The sequence below is a fragment of the Crocodylus siamensis genome, chromosome 2, assembly GCF_052110815.1.
Source record: "Crocodylus siamensis isolate JL-2025a chromosome 2, ASM5211081v1, whole genome shotgun sequence".
Classification (NCBI taxonomy): Eukaryota; Metazoa; Chordata; order Crocodylia; family Crocodylidae; genus Crocodylus; species Crocodylus siamensis.
Window position 1 is genome coordinate 142705713 of NC_143396.1, and position 21507 is coordinate 142727219.

Consider the following 21507-nt stretch of genomic DNA (forward strand, 5'->3'; position numbering starts at 1 on the left):
AGCTTTACCATCTAAAGTTGGTTCTCTCCCCCAAACTCACGAGCTAGAAACCGCCTGCTTTCAGAGGGGAATTTCACCAGCCTCTGGAAGATGCTTGTGAGTAAGCGACTCAATCGGATTAGATATTTAGCTGGCAGTAACACAGATGCGTGATCAAAACGCTACCTCAGCCACACTGTTTGCTCTTTAGGATTCCTAGGATATTGCTCAATCCTGTACCCTAGTTTCCCCTACCCCCTGTAATCAATAAAGTTCTCCTTTTTGACTGGTGTGGGAGACTTATTGAGGGGTGGGTCTAAATTATGCCTAAGAGACCCCTTAGATCTGTGGACTAAGGGAGACTTTACTTTTTGCCCCCTTGACTTGGGGAAGTGCCCCAAATTCCTGTACCGGGTCAGTTAGGCTCCGGAGCGGTGAGAGACGCGCGGGTGAAGCCCGCTGCGCCCCTGCTCCCCCGAAGCCCCCCAGACACCCCCTCAGCAGCCGCAGAGCCCCCTGCCGACCCCCAGCACAGCCAGAGGTAAGCAGGCTCATGGTGGGAAGGGGTTAACTCCTCGCTCCCTGGGAGGAGGCGGCTGCATGGAGCCAGGCCAGGTCAAGCCCCCGCCCAGGCCCCTACTTGGCCCAGCCCCCCAGGGAGCCACGCGACCAGGCTGTGTAAACAGGCGCTCGAGTTAGCGCGGAGTTCGCACAGGGGAGGGTGCGGGAGGACACGAGACCCTGCCTGCGACCCCCCCCAGAGTAGTCAGCCCCAGCCGTAGCCAGCCTACCAGAAGCATGACATGGATGGGCACGCGCCGCACCCTGAGGGTCCCCTCGGGCTCTGCGGCCCCCCATCGGGCACCTCAGAGACGGCGCCCAGACGGAGCCCATGGTTCCGGGCTCCACACAGATGGAGCCCCTGGCTCTTGGCTGCAGGAGCTGCCTGTCCCTTTTTCAGGCTCTGGGGCCCGGGAGCATGGCCACCTCCCCTTGCGGGGTCTGCTCCCTACTGGGGTCTCTGGCGCGCCAGCTGGAGGAGCTCCAGGCCCCAGTCCAGAGACTGCGTGCCATCAGGGACTGCGAGCAGGAGATAGACTCCTACTGCCAGGCCCTTCTCCCCCGGGAACCGCAGGGTAGAGCACCATCTCTCTCCACGACTAAGGAGGACTCTGGGACCTCCCGCTCTGCCCAGTCAGGGGCATGGACCAAGGTGGTCAAGGGCCCGAAGGCCCGCCGCACCAAGGCCCCTGCCCCGCCGGAGCTTAGCGACAGGTTTGCACCTTTTGCAGCCCCAGCAGAGCCTGCTCAGTTGCCGGCTCCCGCAGGCAACCCAGGCTCAACCACAGCTACTGGCTCCGCTCTCCCCAAGTCAAAGTGAAAGGTGTTTGTTGTGGGAGACTCCATCCTGTGGGGCACTGAGGGGAAAATCTGCCGCCCCGACCCCTTAGCCTGGGAAGTCTGCTGCTTCCCGGGGGCCTGCATCTGAGACATTGCGGAGAGGATCCCACAGCTCCTCCGGCCCACAGACCACTACCCCATGCTCCTTATTCACATGGGCACCAATGACACGGCTCAGAGCACCCCCAGCCAGCATGAGGCGCTACGGGGATTTAGGAGCGGGGCTTAGGGGTCTGGGAGCTCAGGTGGTGTTTTTGTCGATCCTCCCAGTCTCGGGCTATGGGCTGAGGAGGGAGAGGAGGATCCACGCAGTGAACCAAAGACTGCGGAGCTGGTGTCATCGGGAAGGCTTTGGCTTCCATGACCACAGCCTCTTTGGCGAGAGAGGCAGTGAGCTGCTGGGAAGAGATGGCCTCCACCTCTCTCCCCTGGGGAGGAGGCTCTTCTCAGCCAGGCTGGCTGACCTGCTCCACCGGGCTTTAAACTCAGCCCGCTGGGGGATGGGGGGACTACTGCCACTGCTGGCCGGATGAGCGACCCTTGCAAAGCCAGCAGACCAAGGCACTTAAGGGAGCCCACCCCTACCCCAGCCCTGGCACAATCTGTGGGCAAGGCAAGAGCCCCCAAGGGCACACTTGCCTGCCTGTACACTAATGCCAGGAGCCTGGGCAACAAGCAGGAGGAGCTTGTCCTCCTGCTCAGTGCAAAGAATTATGATGTCATTGGGATAACGGAGACCTGGTGGGACTCCACCCATGACTATAGAGGGCTATACCCTGTATAGGAGGGATCGTTTAGACAAAAGGAGTGGGGGTGTAGCTCTCTATGTGAAGGAAAGCTACATGTCCCTGCAAGCTGATGTTGGCGACCGGCATGGACAGCTAGAGACCCTCTGGGTAAAAATTCGTGGGAAAAACGGCACAGGGGATACAACGGTGGGAGTCTACTACAGACCTCCCACTCAAAGTCCTGAGCTTGACCAGGAGTTCGCCCAGGAACTGACTGAGGCCGCTTGCTCCAGGCCCTTGGTTGTCATGGGTGACTTCAATTACACGGACATCTCCTGGGAAGATCACTCAGCAAAATCCGAGCGGTCGCAAAGCTTTCTCTCGTGTGTGGATGACCTCTACCTGACTCAAGAAGTCTATGGGCCAACAAGAGGCAAAGCGCTGCTCGACCTGGTCCTGGCTACAGGGGACGACCTAATCGGCGACCTAGGGATCGATGGGAAGCTGGGTGACAGCGACCACGAGCTGATCACCTTCACCTTGAAAGCTGGCAAGTCAGTCAGCAACACAGAAGTCCGTGACTTCAGAAAAGCCGACTTTGACAAGCTCAAGAGGCTTGTCGGTCAGGCTCTCAGGGACCACGACCCCAGGGAGATGGGAGTTCAAGAAGAGTGGTTGCTTCTCAAGGAAGCGATCCTCAATGCACAAGCTAAATCTATTCCAACACAGAGGAAAGGCAGCAAGAAGGCACAGCAGCCCTCCTGGCTCTCTAGGGACCTAGCGGACCTCCTGCGGCTAAAAAGGAAAGCCTACAAAGGATGGAGGACGGGATTCACCTCCAAGGAGAATTATTCTGCACTGGTCTGGTCCTGCAGGGAGCAAACCAGGAAAGCCAAGGCTGCAACTGAACTCCAACTAGCTTCAAGCATCAAGGACAACAAAAAGTCCTTTTTCAGATATGCGGGGAGCCGGAGGAAAAGCAAGGGCAACGTTGGACCCCTGCTAAACCAGATGGGGCAACTGACAACTGATGCCCAGGAAAAAGCCAACCTATTAAATAGGTACTTTGCGTCAGTCTTTCATCAGTCCTGTGGGACGCCCATGCCTGCTATGGGACAGGGAGATCCGGGTGATGGGGATCCCCTACCCTCCATCAATGCTGACCTCGTGAAGGAACACCTTGAGAAGCTGGATACCTTCAAGTCAGCCGGCCCTGACAATCTGCACCCCAGGGTACTCAAGGAGCTGGCGAGCGTCATAGCCCAGCCCCTGGCACGGATCTTTGAAAACTCCTGGCACTCTGGTGTAGTGCCCGAAGACTGGAAGAAGGCCAATGTGGTGCCGATGTTCAAGAAAGGGAAGAGAGTGGATCCGGCTAACTCCAGGCCCATTAGCCTGACTTGTATCCTGGGGAAGATTTTAGAAAAGTTTATTAAGGAGGCCATCCTTGATGGACTGGCCCAGGCTAACATTCTAAGGGATAGCCAGCACGGGTTTGTTGTGGGTAGGTCTTGTTTGACCAATCTCATTTCCTTCTATGACCAGGTGCCCTATCACCTGGACAAGGGAGAAGAGATTGATGTCATATATCTTGACTTCAAAAAAGCCTTTTGATCTGGTATCCCACGATCACCTCTTGGCCAAACTGGCCAGTTGTGGCCTTGGCTCCACCACGATCCGCTGGCTGGGAAACTGGCTCCGTGGTCGGACCCAGAGGGTTGTAATTGATGGCAGTCACTCATCATGGTGCCCTGTGACCAGTGGGGTCCCTCAAGGCTCTGTCCTGGGACCCATCCTGTTCAACATCTTCATTAATGATGTGGACACTGGAGTCAGGAGTGGACTGGCCAAGTTCACCGATGACACCAAACTTCGGGGCAAAGCATCCACGCCAGAAGATAGGCGGGTGATCCAGGCTGACCTGGACAAGCTCAGCAAATGGGCGGACGAGAACCTGATGGTGTTTAACACCGAAAAATGCAAGGTTCTCCACCTTGGGAGGAAAAACCTGCAGCACCCTTATAGGATCGGCAGTGCTACGTTGGTTAGCACTACAGAAGAAAAAGACTTGGGGGTCATCATTGACCACAAGATGAACATGAGCCTGCAATGCGATGCTGCGGCTAATAAAGCGACCAAAATGCTGGCTTGCATCCATAGGTGCTTCTCAAGCAAATCCCGGGACGTCATTCTCCCCTTGTACTCGGCCTCGGTGAGGCCGCAGCTGGAGTACTGCGTCCAGTTTTGGGCTCCACAATTCAAAACGGATGTGGAGAAGCTTGAGAGAGTCCAGAGGAGAGCTACGCGCATGATCAGAGGTCAGGAAAACAGATCTTACGATGACAGGCTGGGAGCCATGGGACTCTTTAGCCTGGAAAAGCGCAGGCTCAGGGGTGATCTGATGGCCACCTATAAGTTTATCAAGGGTGACCACCAGGATCTGGGGGAACGTTTGTTCACCAGAGCGCCCCGAGGGATGACGAGGTCGAACGGTCACAAACTCCTGCAAGACCTTTTCAGGCTGGACATAAGGAAGAATTTCTTTACTGTCCAAGCCCCCAAGGTCTGGAACAGTCTGCCAGCAGAGGTGGTTCAAGCACCGACATTGAACACCTTCAAGAGTAAATTGGATGCTTATCTTGCTGGGATCCTATGACCCCAGCTGACTTCCTGCCCTTTGGGCAGGGGGCTGGACTCGATGATCTCCCGAGGTCCCTTCCAGCCCTAATGTCTATGAAATCTATGAAATCTAAGTACCCATCGGACTATTAGGCCTGTGTTTCCCCGAGGACACAGGGCCAAGACAGTCCCTTCTCAGGGTGGTGGCGGCTACATTACCCCCAGACTAGCGAGTGTGCTCCAGGAGAGGGGTCGGCTGAGCATAAGGTGCCCCTAGGGAGGCATTTGGAGCCTGGAAGGTGGTCGGGCACAGGGAGGTGGGCAGCTCAACGCAGGAGCGCCCCCTACTGGCCCGCCACAGAGTATATTGCTGCAACTTGAGACCAGTGCTCCTTGTTCTGTCATCTGCCGCTACTGAGAACAGTCTAACTCCATCCTTTTTCAAAGCCTCCTTCAGGTAGTTGAAAGCTGCTATTAAATCCCCACTCAGTCTTCTTTTCTCTTGACTAAATAAGCCCAGTTCCTTCAGTATCTCATCGGAAGTCATGCGTCCCAGCCCCCTCACCATTTTCATTGCTCTCTGCTGGACCTGCTCCAATTCATCCACTTGATACTGGCTGCCAACTAGACACTGAACCATTGATTATTGCCTAATGCTCCAGCCAGTTTTCTATCCACCTTGCAGTCTATTCATCCAGCCCATGCTGCCTTAGCTTGCCTGCAAGAATGTTGTGGGAGATTGTATCAAAAGCCTTGCTAAAATTAAGATAAACCACATCCACTAGTCTCTCCACTGAACCGGTCATCTCATCATAGAAGGCAGTGATGTTGGTCAGGTCTGATGCCCCTGGTGAATCCATGCTGACTATTCCTAATCACTACCTTCTCCTCTAAGTGCTTAGAAATGGATTCTTTGAGGATCTGCTCCATGATTTCTCCAGGGACTGAGGTAAGGCTAACCCATCTGTAGTTTCCTGTATCCTCCTTCTTACCTTTCTTAAATATAGGCACTGTTTGCCTTTTTCTGGTCATCGAGGACCTCTCCTGATCACCATGAGTTTTCAAAGATGATAGCCAATGGCTCTGAAATCACATCAGCCAACTCCCTCAGTGCCCTGGATGCTTCCCGGCCAGCCCTATTGACTTGTATGTCCAGCTTTTCTAAATAGTCCCTAACCTGTTCTTTTGCCACTGTTGGCTGCTCACCTGCCAAGTGCAGTAGTCTGGGAGCTTATATTACTTGTGAAGACTGATGTGAAAAAGGCATTGACTATTTCAGCCTTTTCTGCATCCACTGTCACTAGTTGGACCCACATTTTCCTTGATCTTTCTCTTATTACGGACATACTTGTAGAAACCCTTCTTGTTACCCTTCACATCCCTTGCTAGCTGCAACTCCAGGTGTGCTTTGGCCACCCCAACTTCAACCCTGCATGCCTGAGCAATGCTCTTATACTCCCCTCACCCCCCCAGTTGTTTGTCCAAGTTGCCACTTCTTATAAGCTTCCTTTTTGTGATTTAGTTTCCTGAAGAGTTCCCTGCTAAGCCAAGCTGGTCTTCTGCCATACTTGCTAGTTTTCCTGTGTGTCGGGATGTTTTTGTTCCTGTACTCTCAGTAAGGTTTCTTTAAAGTACGGCCAGCTCTCCTGGACTCTTCTCCCCTCTCAGATTGGCTTCTCAGGGGATCCTGCCCATGTATTCCCTGAATGAGTTGAAGTCTGCTTTTCTGAAGTCCAGGGTTCGTTCTTTGCTGCTCTCCATCCTTCCTTTCCTCAGGACCTGAACTCAATCATTTTGTATTCGCTGCTGCCCAAGCTGCCATCTACATTCCCCACTGATTCTTCCCCGTTTGTGAACAACAGGTCAAGAGCATGATCCATAATTGGCTGCTCCTGAATTTGCACCAGGAAGTTGTCCCTAACACTCTCCCAAAACTTCCTGGATTGTCTGTGCAGGAAAAAGCCTAGAAGGTAAAGTCGTTAGGGATGTGAGTTTCTTGAACACCCAGCTTCACTGCTGTTTGGAAAACAACGTGGTGCAGCGCTCTAGACAGTTTCTCCTTTAGTCCCAGTTAAATGGCTCTGCTGCATTACTGAAGAAAGGCGGCAATGAGCAGGGCCAAGCTTCGTTACTTAAATACAGCCTAATCTGTACGGTCAGGTCCAAACCCGCAACCCTGTAGAGATTAACAGATTCTTAGCTGAGTGAAGGATGAAGTATATGGGACTCTAACTAATTTTAATAGCTTTTCTTATGGCATTCATTACAATTTAGCTAAACTAGTTTATAATAGTCTTTGAAACAGAATAAAGACATTCTTGTCCACGACAACAGGAGTCTGAAATACTCGATGGGAATCCTTCCTAGCGAAGTTTTGAGTTTATTTAGAATGAAAAATAAACTCTATATTACACTGATTTAACCTTATTTCAGAGGCCTGAGGATGCAGGTGATGTGCGTGCAATAACCGTTTTACAGTTCTCACTATAAAGGTTAAAGGTGGGTGGCGGGGAATGGGATGAGACATTTATATGGTACAAGGAACAATTAGAATTTTTTCAGGATAAGAAACTTATTTTGTGCTACTGAAGACATCTCCATTAATAAAACTGAGACTATATGTTGCAGAGCTATTTTAAAGTTCATCCAGAAAACCAGTTTCCTTCATCTACAATTTTTTCATACTGAAGGTTCAATGCTAGTGAATTTTTTTGAGTGGAATAAAGCAAAGAAATCTATCCAGTTTAAAATCTTCAGCAAAAGTCAGTTTTCCTCTGCAGGAAGATGATACTAAGTGACCAAATATACTAATGAGAGCAAGATGTACTTGGCTACAGGATAAAGTATTCCAACACTGTCCAAAATTAGTGAATGGCAGGGGCCAGTGTTATGGTTACAACAAATTTTTAAAAAAATGTTTCATTGCCACAGTTCTGCCAGAAACAGCACGGTTACTATGTGTAAATTTCATCAACTTGGGAGAAGTCTCTAAAACTAACTAAATATTTTTCCCTGTTAGGAGCATAATCATGCTTCTCTGTAAGTCTCTCCTACTCTGGCAGATCCTATTTCCAACGTCACATTATGTAGCATTTAAAGCCAATGAGGAAACCCCATACTCAGAAGAAGCTTTAGTAAACACTGCTGCTTTACTCAAATAATTTTCAAAATAAATGCAAAACAGCTTTTTGGTGGTAAATAGCAGGTATTTATTTTAAATGAAAAAAAATACTTAAGTACCTGAACTATTGCATTTAATCATGTATTATAATTGTGTTACTCTACCTTTTTGCATTGGAGACAAATATACAATGAACATTCAGATATCACAGATTGCACATTAGATAGTAAATCTTCAGGCCTTTTTACATGACCACCAAAAAACAGATATTGGATTCTGTAATAGTACAAAATTCCATACTCCAGTCTTAACCAATTATCTTCAATTTACTCCTGATGCTGTACAAATAAGTGGCCATTTACTAGGGCTTACAAGTTAATAACAGGACAAAAAAATATACATTGCACTGACACAAAAAGTCAGCTGTGTTAATAGTCATGCAACAAGTAACCAAACTTGCCAAAATTAAAATTACTTTCTAAAAACTGTTTTAACTGCATAAATATTTTATACACAGTTCATTTACTGAAACAAAAGGAGTCCTTAAATTATACAAAGCAAAAATAAGTTTCTACCAATTTTATACATAAGAAAGTGCAAAATAAACTTCTCTAAAGTGTTTTGCTGATGAATGTGGGCTGGAGGCAGCCTATCTCACCTTCATAAGCATGATGCTACAGTTGCACACTACATACCAATGGCTGAGTACACAAATGAATAAGTATACTACAAAGAACAATGCAGGAGAAGACATGAGGTACTGGCAGAGAATATAGGCCACTAATGTTAGTGTGTATGAGTAGATTTTTGCTCAACAAACTTTCATGTGGAAAACAAAGGCTTTTGGACAAATCAAAGTAGAGTTCTGCACTAACAGTTTAAAAAAGAATAAAGACCACACTCAAGTGAATGGAACAGTTGCCCACAGCACCAGCTGCCATAGGAAATCCGATCAGGTGAATTCTATTGTCCATCTCTGAAATGCCAGGAAGTGCATTATTTTGGGAAAAAATAGTTCTGAACAACGTGGCAAAGGAATCAGTCAGAGGGGCTGTGGTGTTCAGAAATCTGTATTAGTTGTTATACCACAGGACTTAAGTAGGGGGCAACGACCTTGATCTCTAGCAGTGCCTACTGTAAAAAGTGTAGAATAACACTGGTACAACGTCTCTGCGGAATCGAACACAGTTAATAAAACCCTGCAACGTTGAGTGGCATTTAGGTGTTTAGATCACATCACCGTTTTACTCAGAAGTCCTGTTTTTGCCTGGCTTGATTTATTTATGACATAAAGATTCATTTGTAACTAAGACTTTCAAGGCTTCAGCCCACAGAAAACAAGGCTGTATCATTTGGGAGTTAGAGGAAAGGGGGAAAATTCAAGACTTAAGTGCATTTAATGATTTTTTAATAGCATTCACTGGACATTGAAAATCTATAGGCTGTTAACCCATAATCTAGATGATGGTATTCTTAGGTAATTTTGGGAAGGGCCAAAGTAGCATTAGGAAGAGAGCAGTTTAATACAGAAATTACAGGTTCTCTGCAAACTCAATGAGGATTTTTTCAAGGCCAGCACAACAGAATTCATCTATGATGAGAAGTTATTTGATCATCACTGTTAAACCCAAAAGTGAGCTACTGGGTTCGCTAACTTAAATAAACCTGCATTTACTCAATGGTGCGAAGGCTCTAAAGAAGTCTTTATTGTTCTCTCGGGGACCTAGTATACATACCAAAACAGGAATTTCTCTAATTTTACAGACCATCACATACATAATAAACTAACATGTATCAAAATACATATTTTACCTTCAGTGCATAAACATGTGTTACCAGGTAAATAGCAAGTGGTCAAAACCTATACTGCTAAAGAGCACAGATCAACAAAAGGCAGGAGGGTCCTGTTAATGTATGGTATCCTTTGGATAAACTCTTACCATCATAGAGGTTTTAATATTTGCAATGGTGTCATTTAAGTACTGTGTCTGTTCATGATGGATTTCCTGGCCAGATTCTGCTGTTTCACCAGTGTAAGTAAATAATAATCCCATTCTTCCCAATTAAGTTACTCAACAAGTTTTCACTGATACAAACGTCTGTCCCCCACACCCTTCCCAGTCCACCTTTTGTTGATTTGGGTCAGAGCCTTACCATTATTTAAAAGCATCTTTTTGTGAATATACCTAAATCTAGACCAATCAAGTTGTCACCCATTTACAAAATATATACACACATTTAAAAAAAAAAGAACCACTGTCAAGACCTCATTCAGAAAATGTCCATGGGCCTGTCTGATGCAAGTATTCTAATCTCTGTGGATGTCAATGTCTGTACTTTGTTCCACATGCGGTGCAAAATAAATTAATGGATATTAAATGCTGCAATGAAATTGGTATTAAAATGTAAGGATGGTAATGGAACTCTACTGCTGTCTCCCAGTTGATGTCATGTCACTACAGGTAAAGACAACCTTAAAAGCAGTTCTGATGTTAGTAATAATTATCCAGTTATACAACAAGGGTTATATTGTCCTGTACATCTTTTGAAAGTAAGATACAGTAGAACAATGGTGTCAGTTATACACACCTATTAGTTCTATGCAAGAGAAATTAATTAACATGCAAGCCAATTTCCATTGATTTAAGAAGGTAAAAGCTGGTTCCTGCACTGCATGAATCAGCTGCTAACTATCCTGTTAAGTAATGAAGAAACAGCTCTATGTATAAAAGAGGCCTTATTAAATACTAACAACACTGAGGTGGCAAACAACTAGGTATAAAATGCAACAGAAGTGTACAGTTGGTTATCTTACAGTTTGAGTAAAACACTCCAGGTCCTATTTCTCTTCCCTGCTCCCCACCCCCCCAAAAAAAATCCTTTGAAAAAAATCCACATAATTTCTATGATACTGTGGGCAACTGAAAAAACAAGCATGCACAGACTGGATTTTAAACAAAAATGCAAATAATGCCTTTGAGTTTTTAAACATTCCTATTTAAGTTGATAGATGAGATAAAGATATCACAGAAAGCATAGTGATTAGCCTGAAGTCCCATGTAACAGGCAGTTAAGTTCATATTTAGATAAAAAGACCATTATACCTATTTACAATATACACAGTTGCTTGCAAAGAAGGCAGATTTACAACTATCTTCTAAAAAGCCTTTCCCTCCCAAATAAAGGATGACTAGCTCCACAAAAACAAGACAAGAATAGGTGGTTAGGCTAAGTAAGGATTTTCTTGATAAGCAGGGAGATTTAGGTACCAACCATTACTGTATTTGTTGTTACCAATTGGGTCTTTCTGGTACTTGTCCATCTCAATTATGTTAGCCTCAAAACTGCAATCAACACACATAAAATGAATGATCCCTTTTACTTTTTCAGTGCTTAAAACATAGTACAAAGAGAGGTGTAAACAGACAATATTCTAATCCCTTCCAAATTCACTGTGTGATACTGTGATTAAATTTGCTGGGTTACTGTGGGGCTGAACTGGAATCTCAGAGCTTGGTCTTTAGTTTGCGTCATGACCTCCTCAATTGTGAGGCCCCTCTTCAGACCCTCTCTCATGTTGCAGATTGTAGTAACAGTTCTGACAGACTCTGACAGGCGATGAAATTTTCAAGCGCTTGATTTCAGATTGAAACCGACTGCACCTGTTAAAGAAAAACAATGTAGTCACAAGAGTTCTTCCTCCCAACCTTGAACTCTTATTTGGCCTTTATTAGTCCAAAAGATATTGTGAATTCACCACAAGGACTCTACATACCAGACAGGACCTAGGGTGCAATTTCAGTGACAGTACAAGAACTGGAACTAGACTTTTTCCATCATGGCCATACCAACGTTACCAGATTAATTTTAACAAAGGACAGTTTATAGGCAGTTTTTGCACTGCCATGGCTAAGAATTTAGAATCGGAGGGCACCTACACACGACGGAGCTTGGCTCTGATACATGTTATTCAGTTAATTGAGTCTGCTGCAGGTGCTAATTAGCACATTCCAGCAGCCTCCACATCACATGTATTCAGTGGCCCTGTATTTCAAAATGGCAGCAGGGGTGCTTTAACTAAAGCTTGAACTAAAGCGCTCCTGCCAACATTTTGAAGCGCGGGATGCTGAATACACATGACAGAGCACGCGTATAGATGCCCAGAGGTTGTAACTAGAGGTTATTCATATTATCCCTGCCTTGCTCCCCTGTGGACGTCATGTTCAACTCCTGGCTACAGAAGGTCTCTGATCCATTTTCTCTCCTGCGGGCGAGACCAAGCAACCCTGTATGTAGGCTGCAGGGAGCACATTTAATTTGGCCCATGTATGGGGAAGGCCACACAAGATAGAAAACAGTCGGTTTTAAAAAACAGAGAGCAATTTGTCATCAATATCTGCCAAATTATTGGTTTTAAAAAGAGATGGCTGGGGGATTTGTCTGTCTATCCAATCAATTTCCTGTACTTTTTGAAAGTACTGACATTTTATTTCAGAAAAAAGTAAGAATACAAATTGCTCAACTAAAATTTGACAAAGCCTAACAAAGTTATGCTATGGTGCTTGTATACATATAGCAAAGAGAAGTAATGGCTGTCTTACTTCTGACAGAAGAGCTGTCCACAGTTCCTGCAATGGTGACGCCGTTCAGTGAGAGAAAAACGGACAGAGCAACCTGAACAGCTGTCGCCTCCCTCATCCTTCACCCAGTGGTCAGCCGCAGACCGGCCAGGTTGATCACTCACGGACCAGCTGAACACTCGGCCTCGACTGTCACCTACAAGGATTCTGCTGTGATCCCTGCAAGAAACAAGAATTAGCATCCCCACAACACTGGGTTGATTAATCCCCATTTCAGCCTTTAATAGGCAACAGAATTAACAGCAAATATTAAGCTCTGAATGGTAGCTGGTATACTCTTAAATTAGCCTCTTCTGACTGGAGAATATTACGAAGCACAGCTCAGATCTGCTCCTTTTCTGCCACACCTTTGTTTAATCTGGAAGTGCTCTCTTTTCTTCCCCTAAAATGAGCTCCTCCTTGGGAAAAAAAAAAAAAAGTCTGGTGGACTACAGTACGTGAATTACTCACTTTGAGATGCCCAGTGCAGTGATCTCTGCTGGATGTGCATTGTCTTTGCGATCAAATGCTGTGTGCATAGTAAGTTTGCTCCTAAACACTAGCTGGCGCTCCCACCTGTACCCTGTAAATGAACAGGAACACACCTGTCAGTCCAACCTCTGTTGCTTCACAGAACAAGTTAGGCAGCCCTAGTGCCTTCACCCTGGAGATGGACTGGGAGTAGGAACAAGCTTCCTGGAGCTCCCCATGGGCAGTTTGACAGTGTGGGATTAGTTGGTCCCCAGTAACAACATCTGAAATGATGACATTTTTAATTGCTCATCAGTGCATTTAGGAGAGAAGCAGTATCAGAGTAGGAAACCCCATACCCTCCCAGGGGTCAGCCAATGGGATAACATAGTTACTGAGGGAGAATGTGTTTCTCTTCCTGTACCTGGTTTAAGCTTGCTGTAGTGCCGTACTTCAATGTAGTTGGGGTGTGGGTGGTTGACCTGAGCATGGGGATGTACTTTAGCTTGTCCCTCAGAATAGTTCACAAAAATAAAACCATCTTTCTCATCCAAGCTGAGCTGGTCTGACCAACGCCTTGAGTCATCAGAGCCACTATCTGCTGACCATGCTGCTGCTGCCCTGCCTGATGATAACCTTGGCCTCTGGCTGGTGCTGCTTGGTTGGCTCCGACTTTCCTGTGGTTTAGAATCCTGACTGACACATTGGTCATCTGTCTCTGAATCACTGCTGTCCTCCTCCTGGGCCTCCTGCCCTGTGGTATGTAATGCAAGAGAAGTTGTTGTTAGCAAAGTAGTGTGGATTGTTCTATCCTCTTCCTTTTCAGGCAGCTAATTCACTGCAGCCTGTGCAGGAACGAGACTACACATAGGCACACTGTCAAAGCTACTGCAGGGATTCAGCCATCTGACTCCTACCTCTGAATATCGGCAGATATTGCACAGCTGATCTGCTTACCACTGAATGGACTGAACTATTTTCCTAGAAATCCACACTTCTTTTATGGGCAGCTATGCTGAAATAAGCGGGTGGGGTTTTCCACAAATATTCTCAACTTTGAACAGAATTTTTTTCTCTTCTAAACCTCTTGAGCACACAGCTGGGCTGGGGTGCATGTTGCACACGGCGCTTGTGCTGAACCTGCCCTGCACATTGGATCCAAAGCCAGGCCAGCACACTCCATATGCCAGATTCTGTGTAGGCCCAGTTCAGCACAGATGCTGCATAAGCCCCAGACTAGCCTTGCATATTGTGCCGTATGTGTCCCAAACCAGGCACACGAGCATGTGCCACATGTGGGACTGGGGTTAGTGCATGCTGCTTGTGGCATGCAGGGCTAAATCTGGCAGGTGGTACCCACACTGCACTGGCCTTAAATGCTGGATCCAGCCTATGAGGCTGGTCTGTGGACCCAATCTGACCCACAGACCCACCCTGCACTCCTCTGGCCTGTGGGGCTGGATGGGTTTCATGCCCCTGACCTAAAAAGGACCTGAAAAGAAAACAAGAACAATATAAAGCAAGTAGCTTACGTCTGGAGGAGGGCTAGACAGGGATCGAAATGCATTCTAATAAATAAGTGTGCTTTAAGGTCCCAGACTGCCAATGTTCTGCTTTCATGGCATATTCCACTGAACTGCTGCACTGAGGGAGGGGGTAATGAACATCCCTGACAAACACTTTATTTAAAATTTATATAAAGTAAAGAAATAAAGATGGGTATTTTGATTCTTGCAAGGTACCTAAACTCTACCAACTCTCCCTCCCCCTATTTAAAGTAAAAGACAGATAAAGCCAATGCCTATGCCTAATGGGCAGAGAACTTCAGTAAAATCTGGTGCAAATTAAAGTTACTAAGACTATACCATAGCTTTAAGAAGTTATATCCACCATTACATTTTGACTCTGGTATATGTTCTATTGCCACATATAGGAAAATAAATGATTAACTGTTATTAGTGGCTTCTCATGTGACCCAATTCTTTAACGGGATATTACACAAATGAAATCAGATCACATGGGCCAGAGTTTTCTTATACACTGCAGGATAAAACAGAAATAACCAAGGAAGTCAGCGGAATTATCTAGATGGGAAAGGAGAATCAGATTACCTGCAAGACATAACAGAAGTCTGTATATAAGTGTGGTCCAGAATGTGTGTCACCCCTTCTGAATTCTACAACTGCAGTAACTTCACACATGCGAAACAAATTAAAACAAAAGGACAAGAGAGAACTGCTATCAGAAAAATACCTATTTGTGCTTCTTGACAATCCTCTTGCATTTCTAGGATCTCCACAGGCTCTGGAGCCGGTGTTTCAGGTACCTGCAAAAATTCCATCCTCCAGAACTGGATGGGGCATAAGCACAGAAGAAATTGACTGGTATCAATTTGATTTTTACACTTGCTGTAAAGTAAGCCAGGCTCTTAGAATAGTGTATCTACACTACTAGTATAGATCAGCTCAACAGAGCTAAATTAGCTTTGCACAGAGCTGCACTATATTGCTTCTGCTATTTGCAAGTAGCTAGTTTAGTGTTAGCTTGGGTATCTCCATACAGCCCTGCCAACTATCAAAGAGTGCACTTATTTCTCTGTGCAAGGTCTCCTGCTACTTACTCGGACCACACCATCAGAGTGCCCCGTCACAATGACATTCTGGGTGTCCCATTCATTCATCTCTGATACACAGCAACACAGGATTTGCTGGCTCCGTCCAGTGAAAGTATTCACACTTGCTGTTGGGTTCCCATTAATGCTCCAAACATGGATGTAAGTGCCAGCACATGAGACAATATCCCCCTGAAGAGAGGGAAACAAGCATACACTTGACATTTTAATTGAAACCCTAGCTTCATTTGGACTAGGGATAGAAATTACACATAAATTAGTATAAATGATTGGAAGCCGGTTCAAATCTGTAACATAACAGAAGTTTGGTGCACATAAACTGCTTTAAAAATGGCCAAAATTGGTTTAAGATAAGCCTGAATGGATGCAGAATCAGACTTAACTGATTTAGGTTAAGTCCCAGAACCCCTCCAGATTCAAGTTAACTCACAGCATCCCAGGATGTTTTGCACCTCCTCCAAAAACTCTCTCCCCCCCCTTCCAGGGTGGATGAGCTAGCCTTGGCTCAAGCTATCTGTTCCAGCCAAGCAGGGAGCTGTTCTCTAGCACCTCCTGGCTTCTGATCTGTGCTGCTGCAGGCATGTGGCTACATTTCTGCAATCAAAAGTGAATGTCTGTTCACTTGCTTATCTGTTCAATCTATACAGCCTAAACTAACCTGCAAAGACTGAACTGACTCAGCCTTGAGGCTTCTGACTGTCTCTATTAGCTTTCAGGAGACACACGGGATAAGGTTTGGGTTTTTTGGTCTCTAGGTGTGTTGTGTTCAGTGCTCTAAAAAGGGAGTTCTTTGAGCAATTAGCAAGCGCCTCTACTTGAGGTGCTCACAGACATGCTCTAAAAGAGAACTATAGACTCCCATTATTTAAAACTTTCATCACAGAAAACAAGCAAGGTTGCAGACCCTTCTGACACAGTAAATCTAGTGAGGGGAGTTCTCCCTTACTGCCCTTCCAACTCAGGGCCAATGGTGTTTTCAGCGCTTTACCCAGTTAATCTAGCGTGAGATGACCCATATCATCAGCCTCATTTCTTACAGCATCATAAAAAGAATTCAGGGTTGACTGCACTGTGACAAAACACTTATATATCAGCAATGCTCAGGCTTCAACTGTTGCTAGGCCAGCTAGCTCAAGGTGAAAAACTGTACCACAAGCCAAGATTTCTGTACCTGGGTGGGTTACAGGCAACACGTGAGTTATATACGTCAAGCTACAGGTGCAGTGGAGACAAGTTCTCACGACTACATCTACATGACTGTCAGTGTAGCTCACGCAGGTATATCTTGGCTAGCTCCGTACTGCTAGTAGCACAGCAGCAGCAGCAGGGTTGCCCACAGATTCATCCAGCTACTTAGGTAAATTTTGCACACCTCACTGAGGTCTGTAATACTCTGGGTGCACTGCCACCAGTGCCCTACCTGGCTAGAGTAATTCTAGCTCAGGTGTATCCACAGGAACTATAGTTAGGGTGTGACAGTGTGGATGTTCTCTTAAGGGGTCTCAAGGTTGACTTCTGAAACACAAAGCAATTCTTCCTGTTAACCATTTAGAGTAGGTCATGGTCTACAGCATTTCAATAGCTACGGGAATTGGACTTTAAGGTATGCTGACCTTTCTTCATGGTTAAAATGTATTGGGTCATATACATTATATGCTCTTTCTCCTAGGTTAATGAATGGGCATTCATTTTTAGTGGGGTACAGCTCCATACCAATATAACTGTTAAGTGACTTGGAATCAGGCAGGCTGTAAAAATAGATCCCTAAACCCATGGAAGCCTCAGGCATTGCATTCCTCTAGTTTTGAACAATATTGGTTCTGCTTAAAATATTTAACAGGAAGAAAGGACTTAAATCAACAGAGCTGTCGGAACTAGTGTGCTTTGGAACTCAAGCATGTGCAGGCAAACACCATGAACAAAGGAACTGGACTGACTTTCATAAGATCCTTTTGTCGTCTTGCAAGAAAAACAGCCTGAAACATTTGGTAAGTATTAGCTGCAGTATAAATGTTTAACCTTTTTAGCATGTCACGCAACAGGCTGGTTCTTACCGTTAGTTCATTTATACAGAGAGATGACACTGGAGCCCAATGACCTCGAAGCTGTGTTAGAAATGACAGTTTATTCAAATCCCATATGATACAGGTGCGGTCCCGTGATCCACTCACAATTATGTGGTAAGCTATTGATGCTGTTAAACATGTGACAGTGTCAGTATGTCCAAGCAATGCCTGAAAAAGAAAAAAGAGGGAAAAAAGCATGTACAGGAGTTATTACAGTGAATCAATTTAAACAGACAGGAAATGATTTTTCTGATAAACTAGAGACTTTAACAAAAGTGATCTAATATGCTAGCAATAAATGGATTTTAGAGGACAGTATTTGGAAGTGCAGAGTATTCATAAATGAGGTTTCACTGGATAGTGTAAACTGCTGCTCATAAAATAATTTAATCCATTCTCCTGTGCTGCTGCCTACAATACAAACACAAACAGCACAAGTTGTTCATACTGTTTGTCTACTGGTGCACGGCTTAATGGAGCAGTTTCACTTAAGAACTGCACTAGTAATCTGTTAATAAACTACAGAGAGCGGTTTGGGGCATTTACACAGTTTGGGCTCATTCACTTGACATTCAGGTTTTCAAAACTTAATTCTTTGAAATTTCAGGGGCTTTTACGACACAATCTTCCATTAGGAAACACAGTTCAGATGAATAAGACATACCACTATGGACACCTTTCCCCTTCTGCTTCTTTCCGCTCCAGGATGACAACACCTGCCTCTTTTCTGTAGCAGCATGTGTTTTGGTAGCTATTTTAAATTAGTTTCTTATAGCAAAAGTTCAGTTAAGAACATGAGAAGGCCCCTATTCAATTTTTAGATGAGAACATTAGCTAAAAAGGAACTTGTGCCATAAACTGACACTGAAAGGACAGTGGCTAACTTAAAGTGCCAAAATAGTGCTTTCTCCTTTGCTGGCATTGTTACTTTTACACCATATTGTTATCTAAACAACTGAAATAGATGCTGTGGCATAAAACTCTTGATGCATTTGACTATTAATTAAACAACTCAAGATACCCGGCAGCATCTCTGGTGCTCCTGAGAGACTGCCACAGCTGGGAGCAGCAGACACTGGAAGAAAGTCTCTTTTTCTGAATACAGCTTACCAAAAAAAGTATGAGGCAAGATCAAGATGAAGTGTTAGAGAATTCATGTTGTACACTACTCTGAAAATGCAAATTAAGTAACTTCTATATTTGTTCTCCTAAGTCCCAGTTAAATTGTTCTTGTTCCTCTTGTACAAGGCGCTTTACTGAGAACAATAATGTTCCAGATGTTTCAGAAATGTACGCTCCACTCAAGTCAGAGAGAGACTTGGTTCTAACCCCACCATGGGTGCATTACCCCAAAGGCAGCATGCTGAGGCAACTACTCGAGCAGCAGCATTACACACTGTTAAGCAAGTGAAGCCTGCTTCCACAAAGCCACACTGTCAAATCTGGCAGTTTGGTCTTCTAACACTTCTTTTCAGTAAAGCAGAAAATGTCCGCTTTTGAAGAGAAGAGGTGAAATGTTTCAGGAAAAGGTTGTCACAATTCAAAGGGGACAGGGAATGTCCAACTCAGTGGAAATTTTGCAACCATGCCAAGAGAAAAAGAATCTTGAGCACTCAGCATGCAGTGTTTCAGAAAGTGTGCTTTCTTCCCCCAGGAACACTTAACAGTGATTTTCATTCACACCCCTTTGAAGAGCTCTTTGCTCTTTCTGATTCTTTAAGGAAGGCAGCTACTTCAGCTCCAGAGAGGTTTTAAGATGCTGTCAAAGGTAACATTTTGCCTCAGCTTTAGCTCTGAAGCACCAACTAGTTGTCCACACACTCTGTAGGTTTGGGCCCATAGAGCCATGTCTCCCTACCTCCTTTGACTTTGGAATATCATTTTCTTAGTAAAACATGTTTTGTTTAGTTTTTACCTGTTTTAGAGCAAGTGTTTTCGCTTTTTCTTTGGAGGTGCCCATCTCCCACACACATACCACGGTGCTTGTTCCTCCAGTGATAACTAGTTTGGGGTTGGGGCAGATTGAGCACAGAATCTGCCCCCATTCTGACAAGCATTCATAAACAATCACTGCCTACAGAATAAAACATTAAGTTAGATAAGAAAGATGTAATAAATGCAAGTTTGGTGTTTTGCTCGGGGGGTTTAGTCAATAAAGGTAATTTCATATAGTCATCATCATTTAACTGTCTGGTATCTACAGATAACCAATCTAGAAAGTTGGCTAGAAGAAACATAAACAAACTTCAGTCAAAAACACATTTTCTGGCTTCAGTGCTAAGGAACAAAAACAAAGGCACTATTTATAACTACTTAGGATTTGAGACTAATTCACGTGATACATTTATTGAGCAATTAAGTTGTGAACAATGCCAAAGCATGTGCTTAATCAGACAGTTGAGTGAGAACATTACATATTTGCTTTCAATAAGCATTGGTGCTTAATTAAAAACATTGTTTTCCATCTCTCATACTCTTCCTCACCTGCCTTTCCTCTCTTCTATGATTCCCAGACTGGAAGACACTTCTTCAAGAACAGAGAAAGACTTAAATTTGTTTTGTTTAGTACAGAGAGGAGTGAAGAAATGGCAGACATGCCCAAATGCTGGGAAACTTTGATCCTAAGCCATACTTTCAGGCTTAGGTCCCTCATCAGAGCCAAGTCCTAAGCTATAAATTATTAGTTAGCAGGTCTAGCCTTATGATGCAAGACACTTACTAACATACAGTAAAGGAAAGTCCTTGCCCCAAAAGAAAGTAAGCATTTGACAATGGTGCCAGGGCAAGAAAGTTGGACTAATAAGGACAATGGATGCATTTAGCCAATCAAGAACAGCAACTGCATTTCACTATTGACCTGCCAAACTGTTTTCTCAATGCACCTTTCTTCTTGCATTACTGTTCTTGAAGCAAGTGGGAGTTGGTCTGAGTAAAAACAAGTTAAATACCAAGCAGATCTTCAGTACTTATCTTTTAGTGTGTGCATGCATATTTACTTTGCTTATTTATGTAGAAAAGAATGTTTATCACTTGCTTCCCCTAACAGTGGAAGTTCCAAATATCTCCCAGAAAATGATGGCAGACCAAATACTGTAGGTTAATCCTCAATATGGAAATTTAATATAGAAATCTTGACATTTTTTATTTGTATTTTGGAAATTAGCTTTTTAATATTATTTAACTTCATTTCTCCCCTCCCATCATTTCTCTTCTGAAGACGTCAATATAAACATTAACCCAAAAAGCAGATTTTTTGCTTGTTCTTTCACTTGTATGCACAATATAATTTTTAGAGTTGTTTTAGTAAAGAATACAAACTAAATTTTCTTTCATATCACAGTAGAACAAATTCTAAATCACAAACCTTGTCCGACTCATAGGTTCCCAGTCTACAGCTGAGGTCTGCATAGCCCCATGCAAAAGTTTTATTCCAGGCAGGTGGAATGAGAACTTTGTTCTGTTCTACTGCCAGAATACCTTTATCTGTGCACACTATCTGTCCCACAGGCTCCTTGAGTTCTGAACAACAAAAATAAGGGTTTTGTGTTACTACAAACACCCAGAAGTACAGCCATTATATACTTGTTACTGTATGGTATGATTTGTTGGACAGACCTATTTCATCACAATGTTAATACTGTAATACTGGACCCCATATTTTTTTAAAAACTGAAATCCTACACTGCTTATACTGTACAAATGTCAACTTCAACTGCAAGGATGCCTCCTTGTTCTGCAATCCTATCAGCCCTCAAAGTTAAGCACAACTGGTAATTAAATTAGATATCTCCTTGGGAACACCAAGGGACTGGCAAATCTTCAGGGGCACCCTTCCCTTTGCATCACAGGATGTACCATCTCAGATAAACAA

General features: G+C 44.5%; 1 protein-coding gene across 8 annotated transcripts in view; it reads right to left on the bottom strand.

Annotated features, from left to right (window-relative positions):
* Positions 1 to 7004: 7004 nt before the first annotated feature.
* Positions 7005 to 21507, bottom strand: part of WDFY3 (WD repeat and FYVE domain containing 3) — a 370468-nt gene continuing 355965 nt past the window's right edge. For 7 of the 8 annotated variants that reach the window (XM_090036996.1, XM_090037002.1, XM_090036999.1 and 4 more), the window contains 9 exons: positions 21001 to 21155; positions 19552 to 19710; positions 17625 to 17804; positions 15559 to 15741; positions 15192 to 15288; positions 13363 to 13692; positions 12939 to 13050; positions 12450 to 12647; positions 7005 to 11510 (listed from right to left, as the gene is read on the bottom strand). In XM_090036996.1, coding sequence (XP_089893122.1) covers positions 11390 to 11510; positions 12450 to 12647; positions 12939 to 13050; positions 13363 to 13692; positions 15192 to 15288; positions 15559 to 15741; positions 17625 to 17804; positions 19552 to 19710; positions 21001 to 21155 — 1535 coding nt within the window. In that variant the 3' untranslated portion in view covers positions 7005 to 11389. The remainder of the gene's footprint in view (positions 11511 to 12449; positions 12648 to 12938; positions 13051 to 13362; positions 13693 to 15191; positions 15289 to 15558; positions 15742 to 17624; positions 17805 to 19551; positions 19711 to 21000; positions 21156 to 21507) is intronic. The other variant, XM_090037001.1, reaches the window with a different exon arrangement.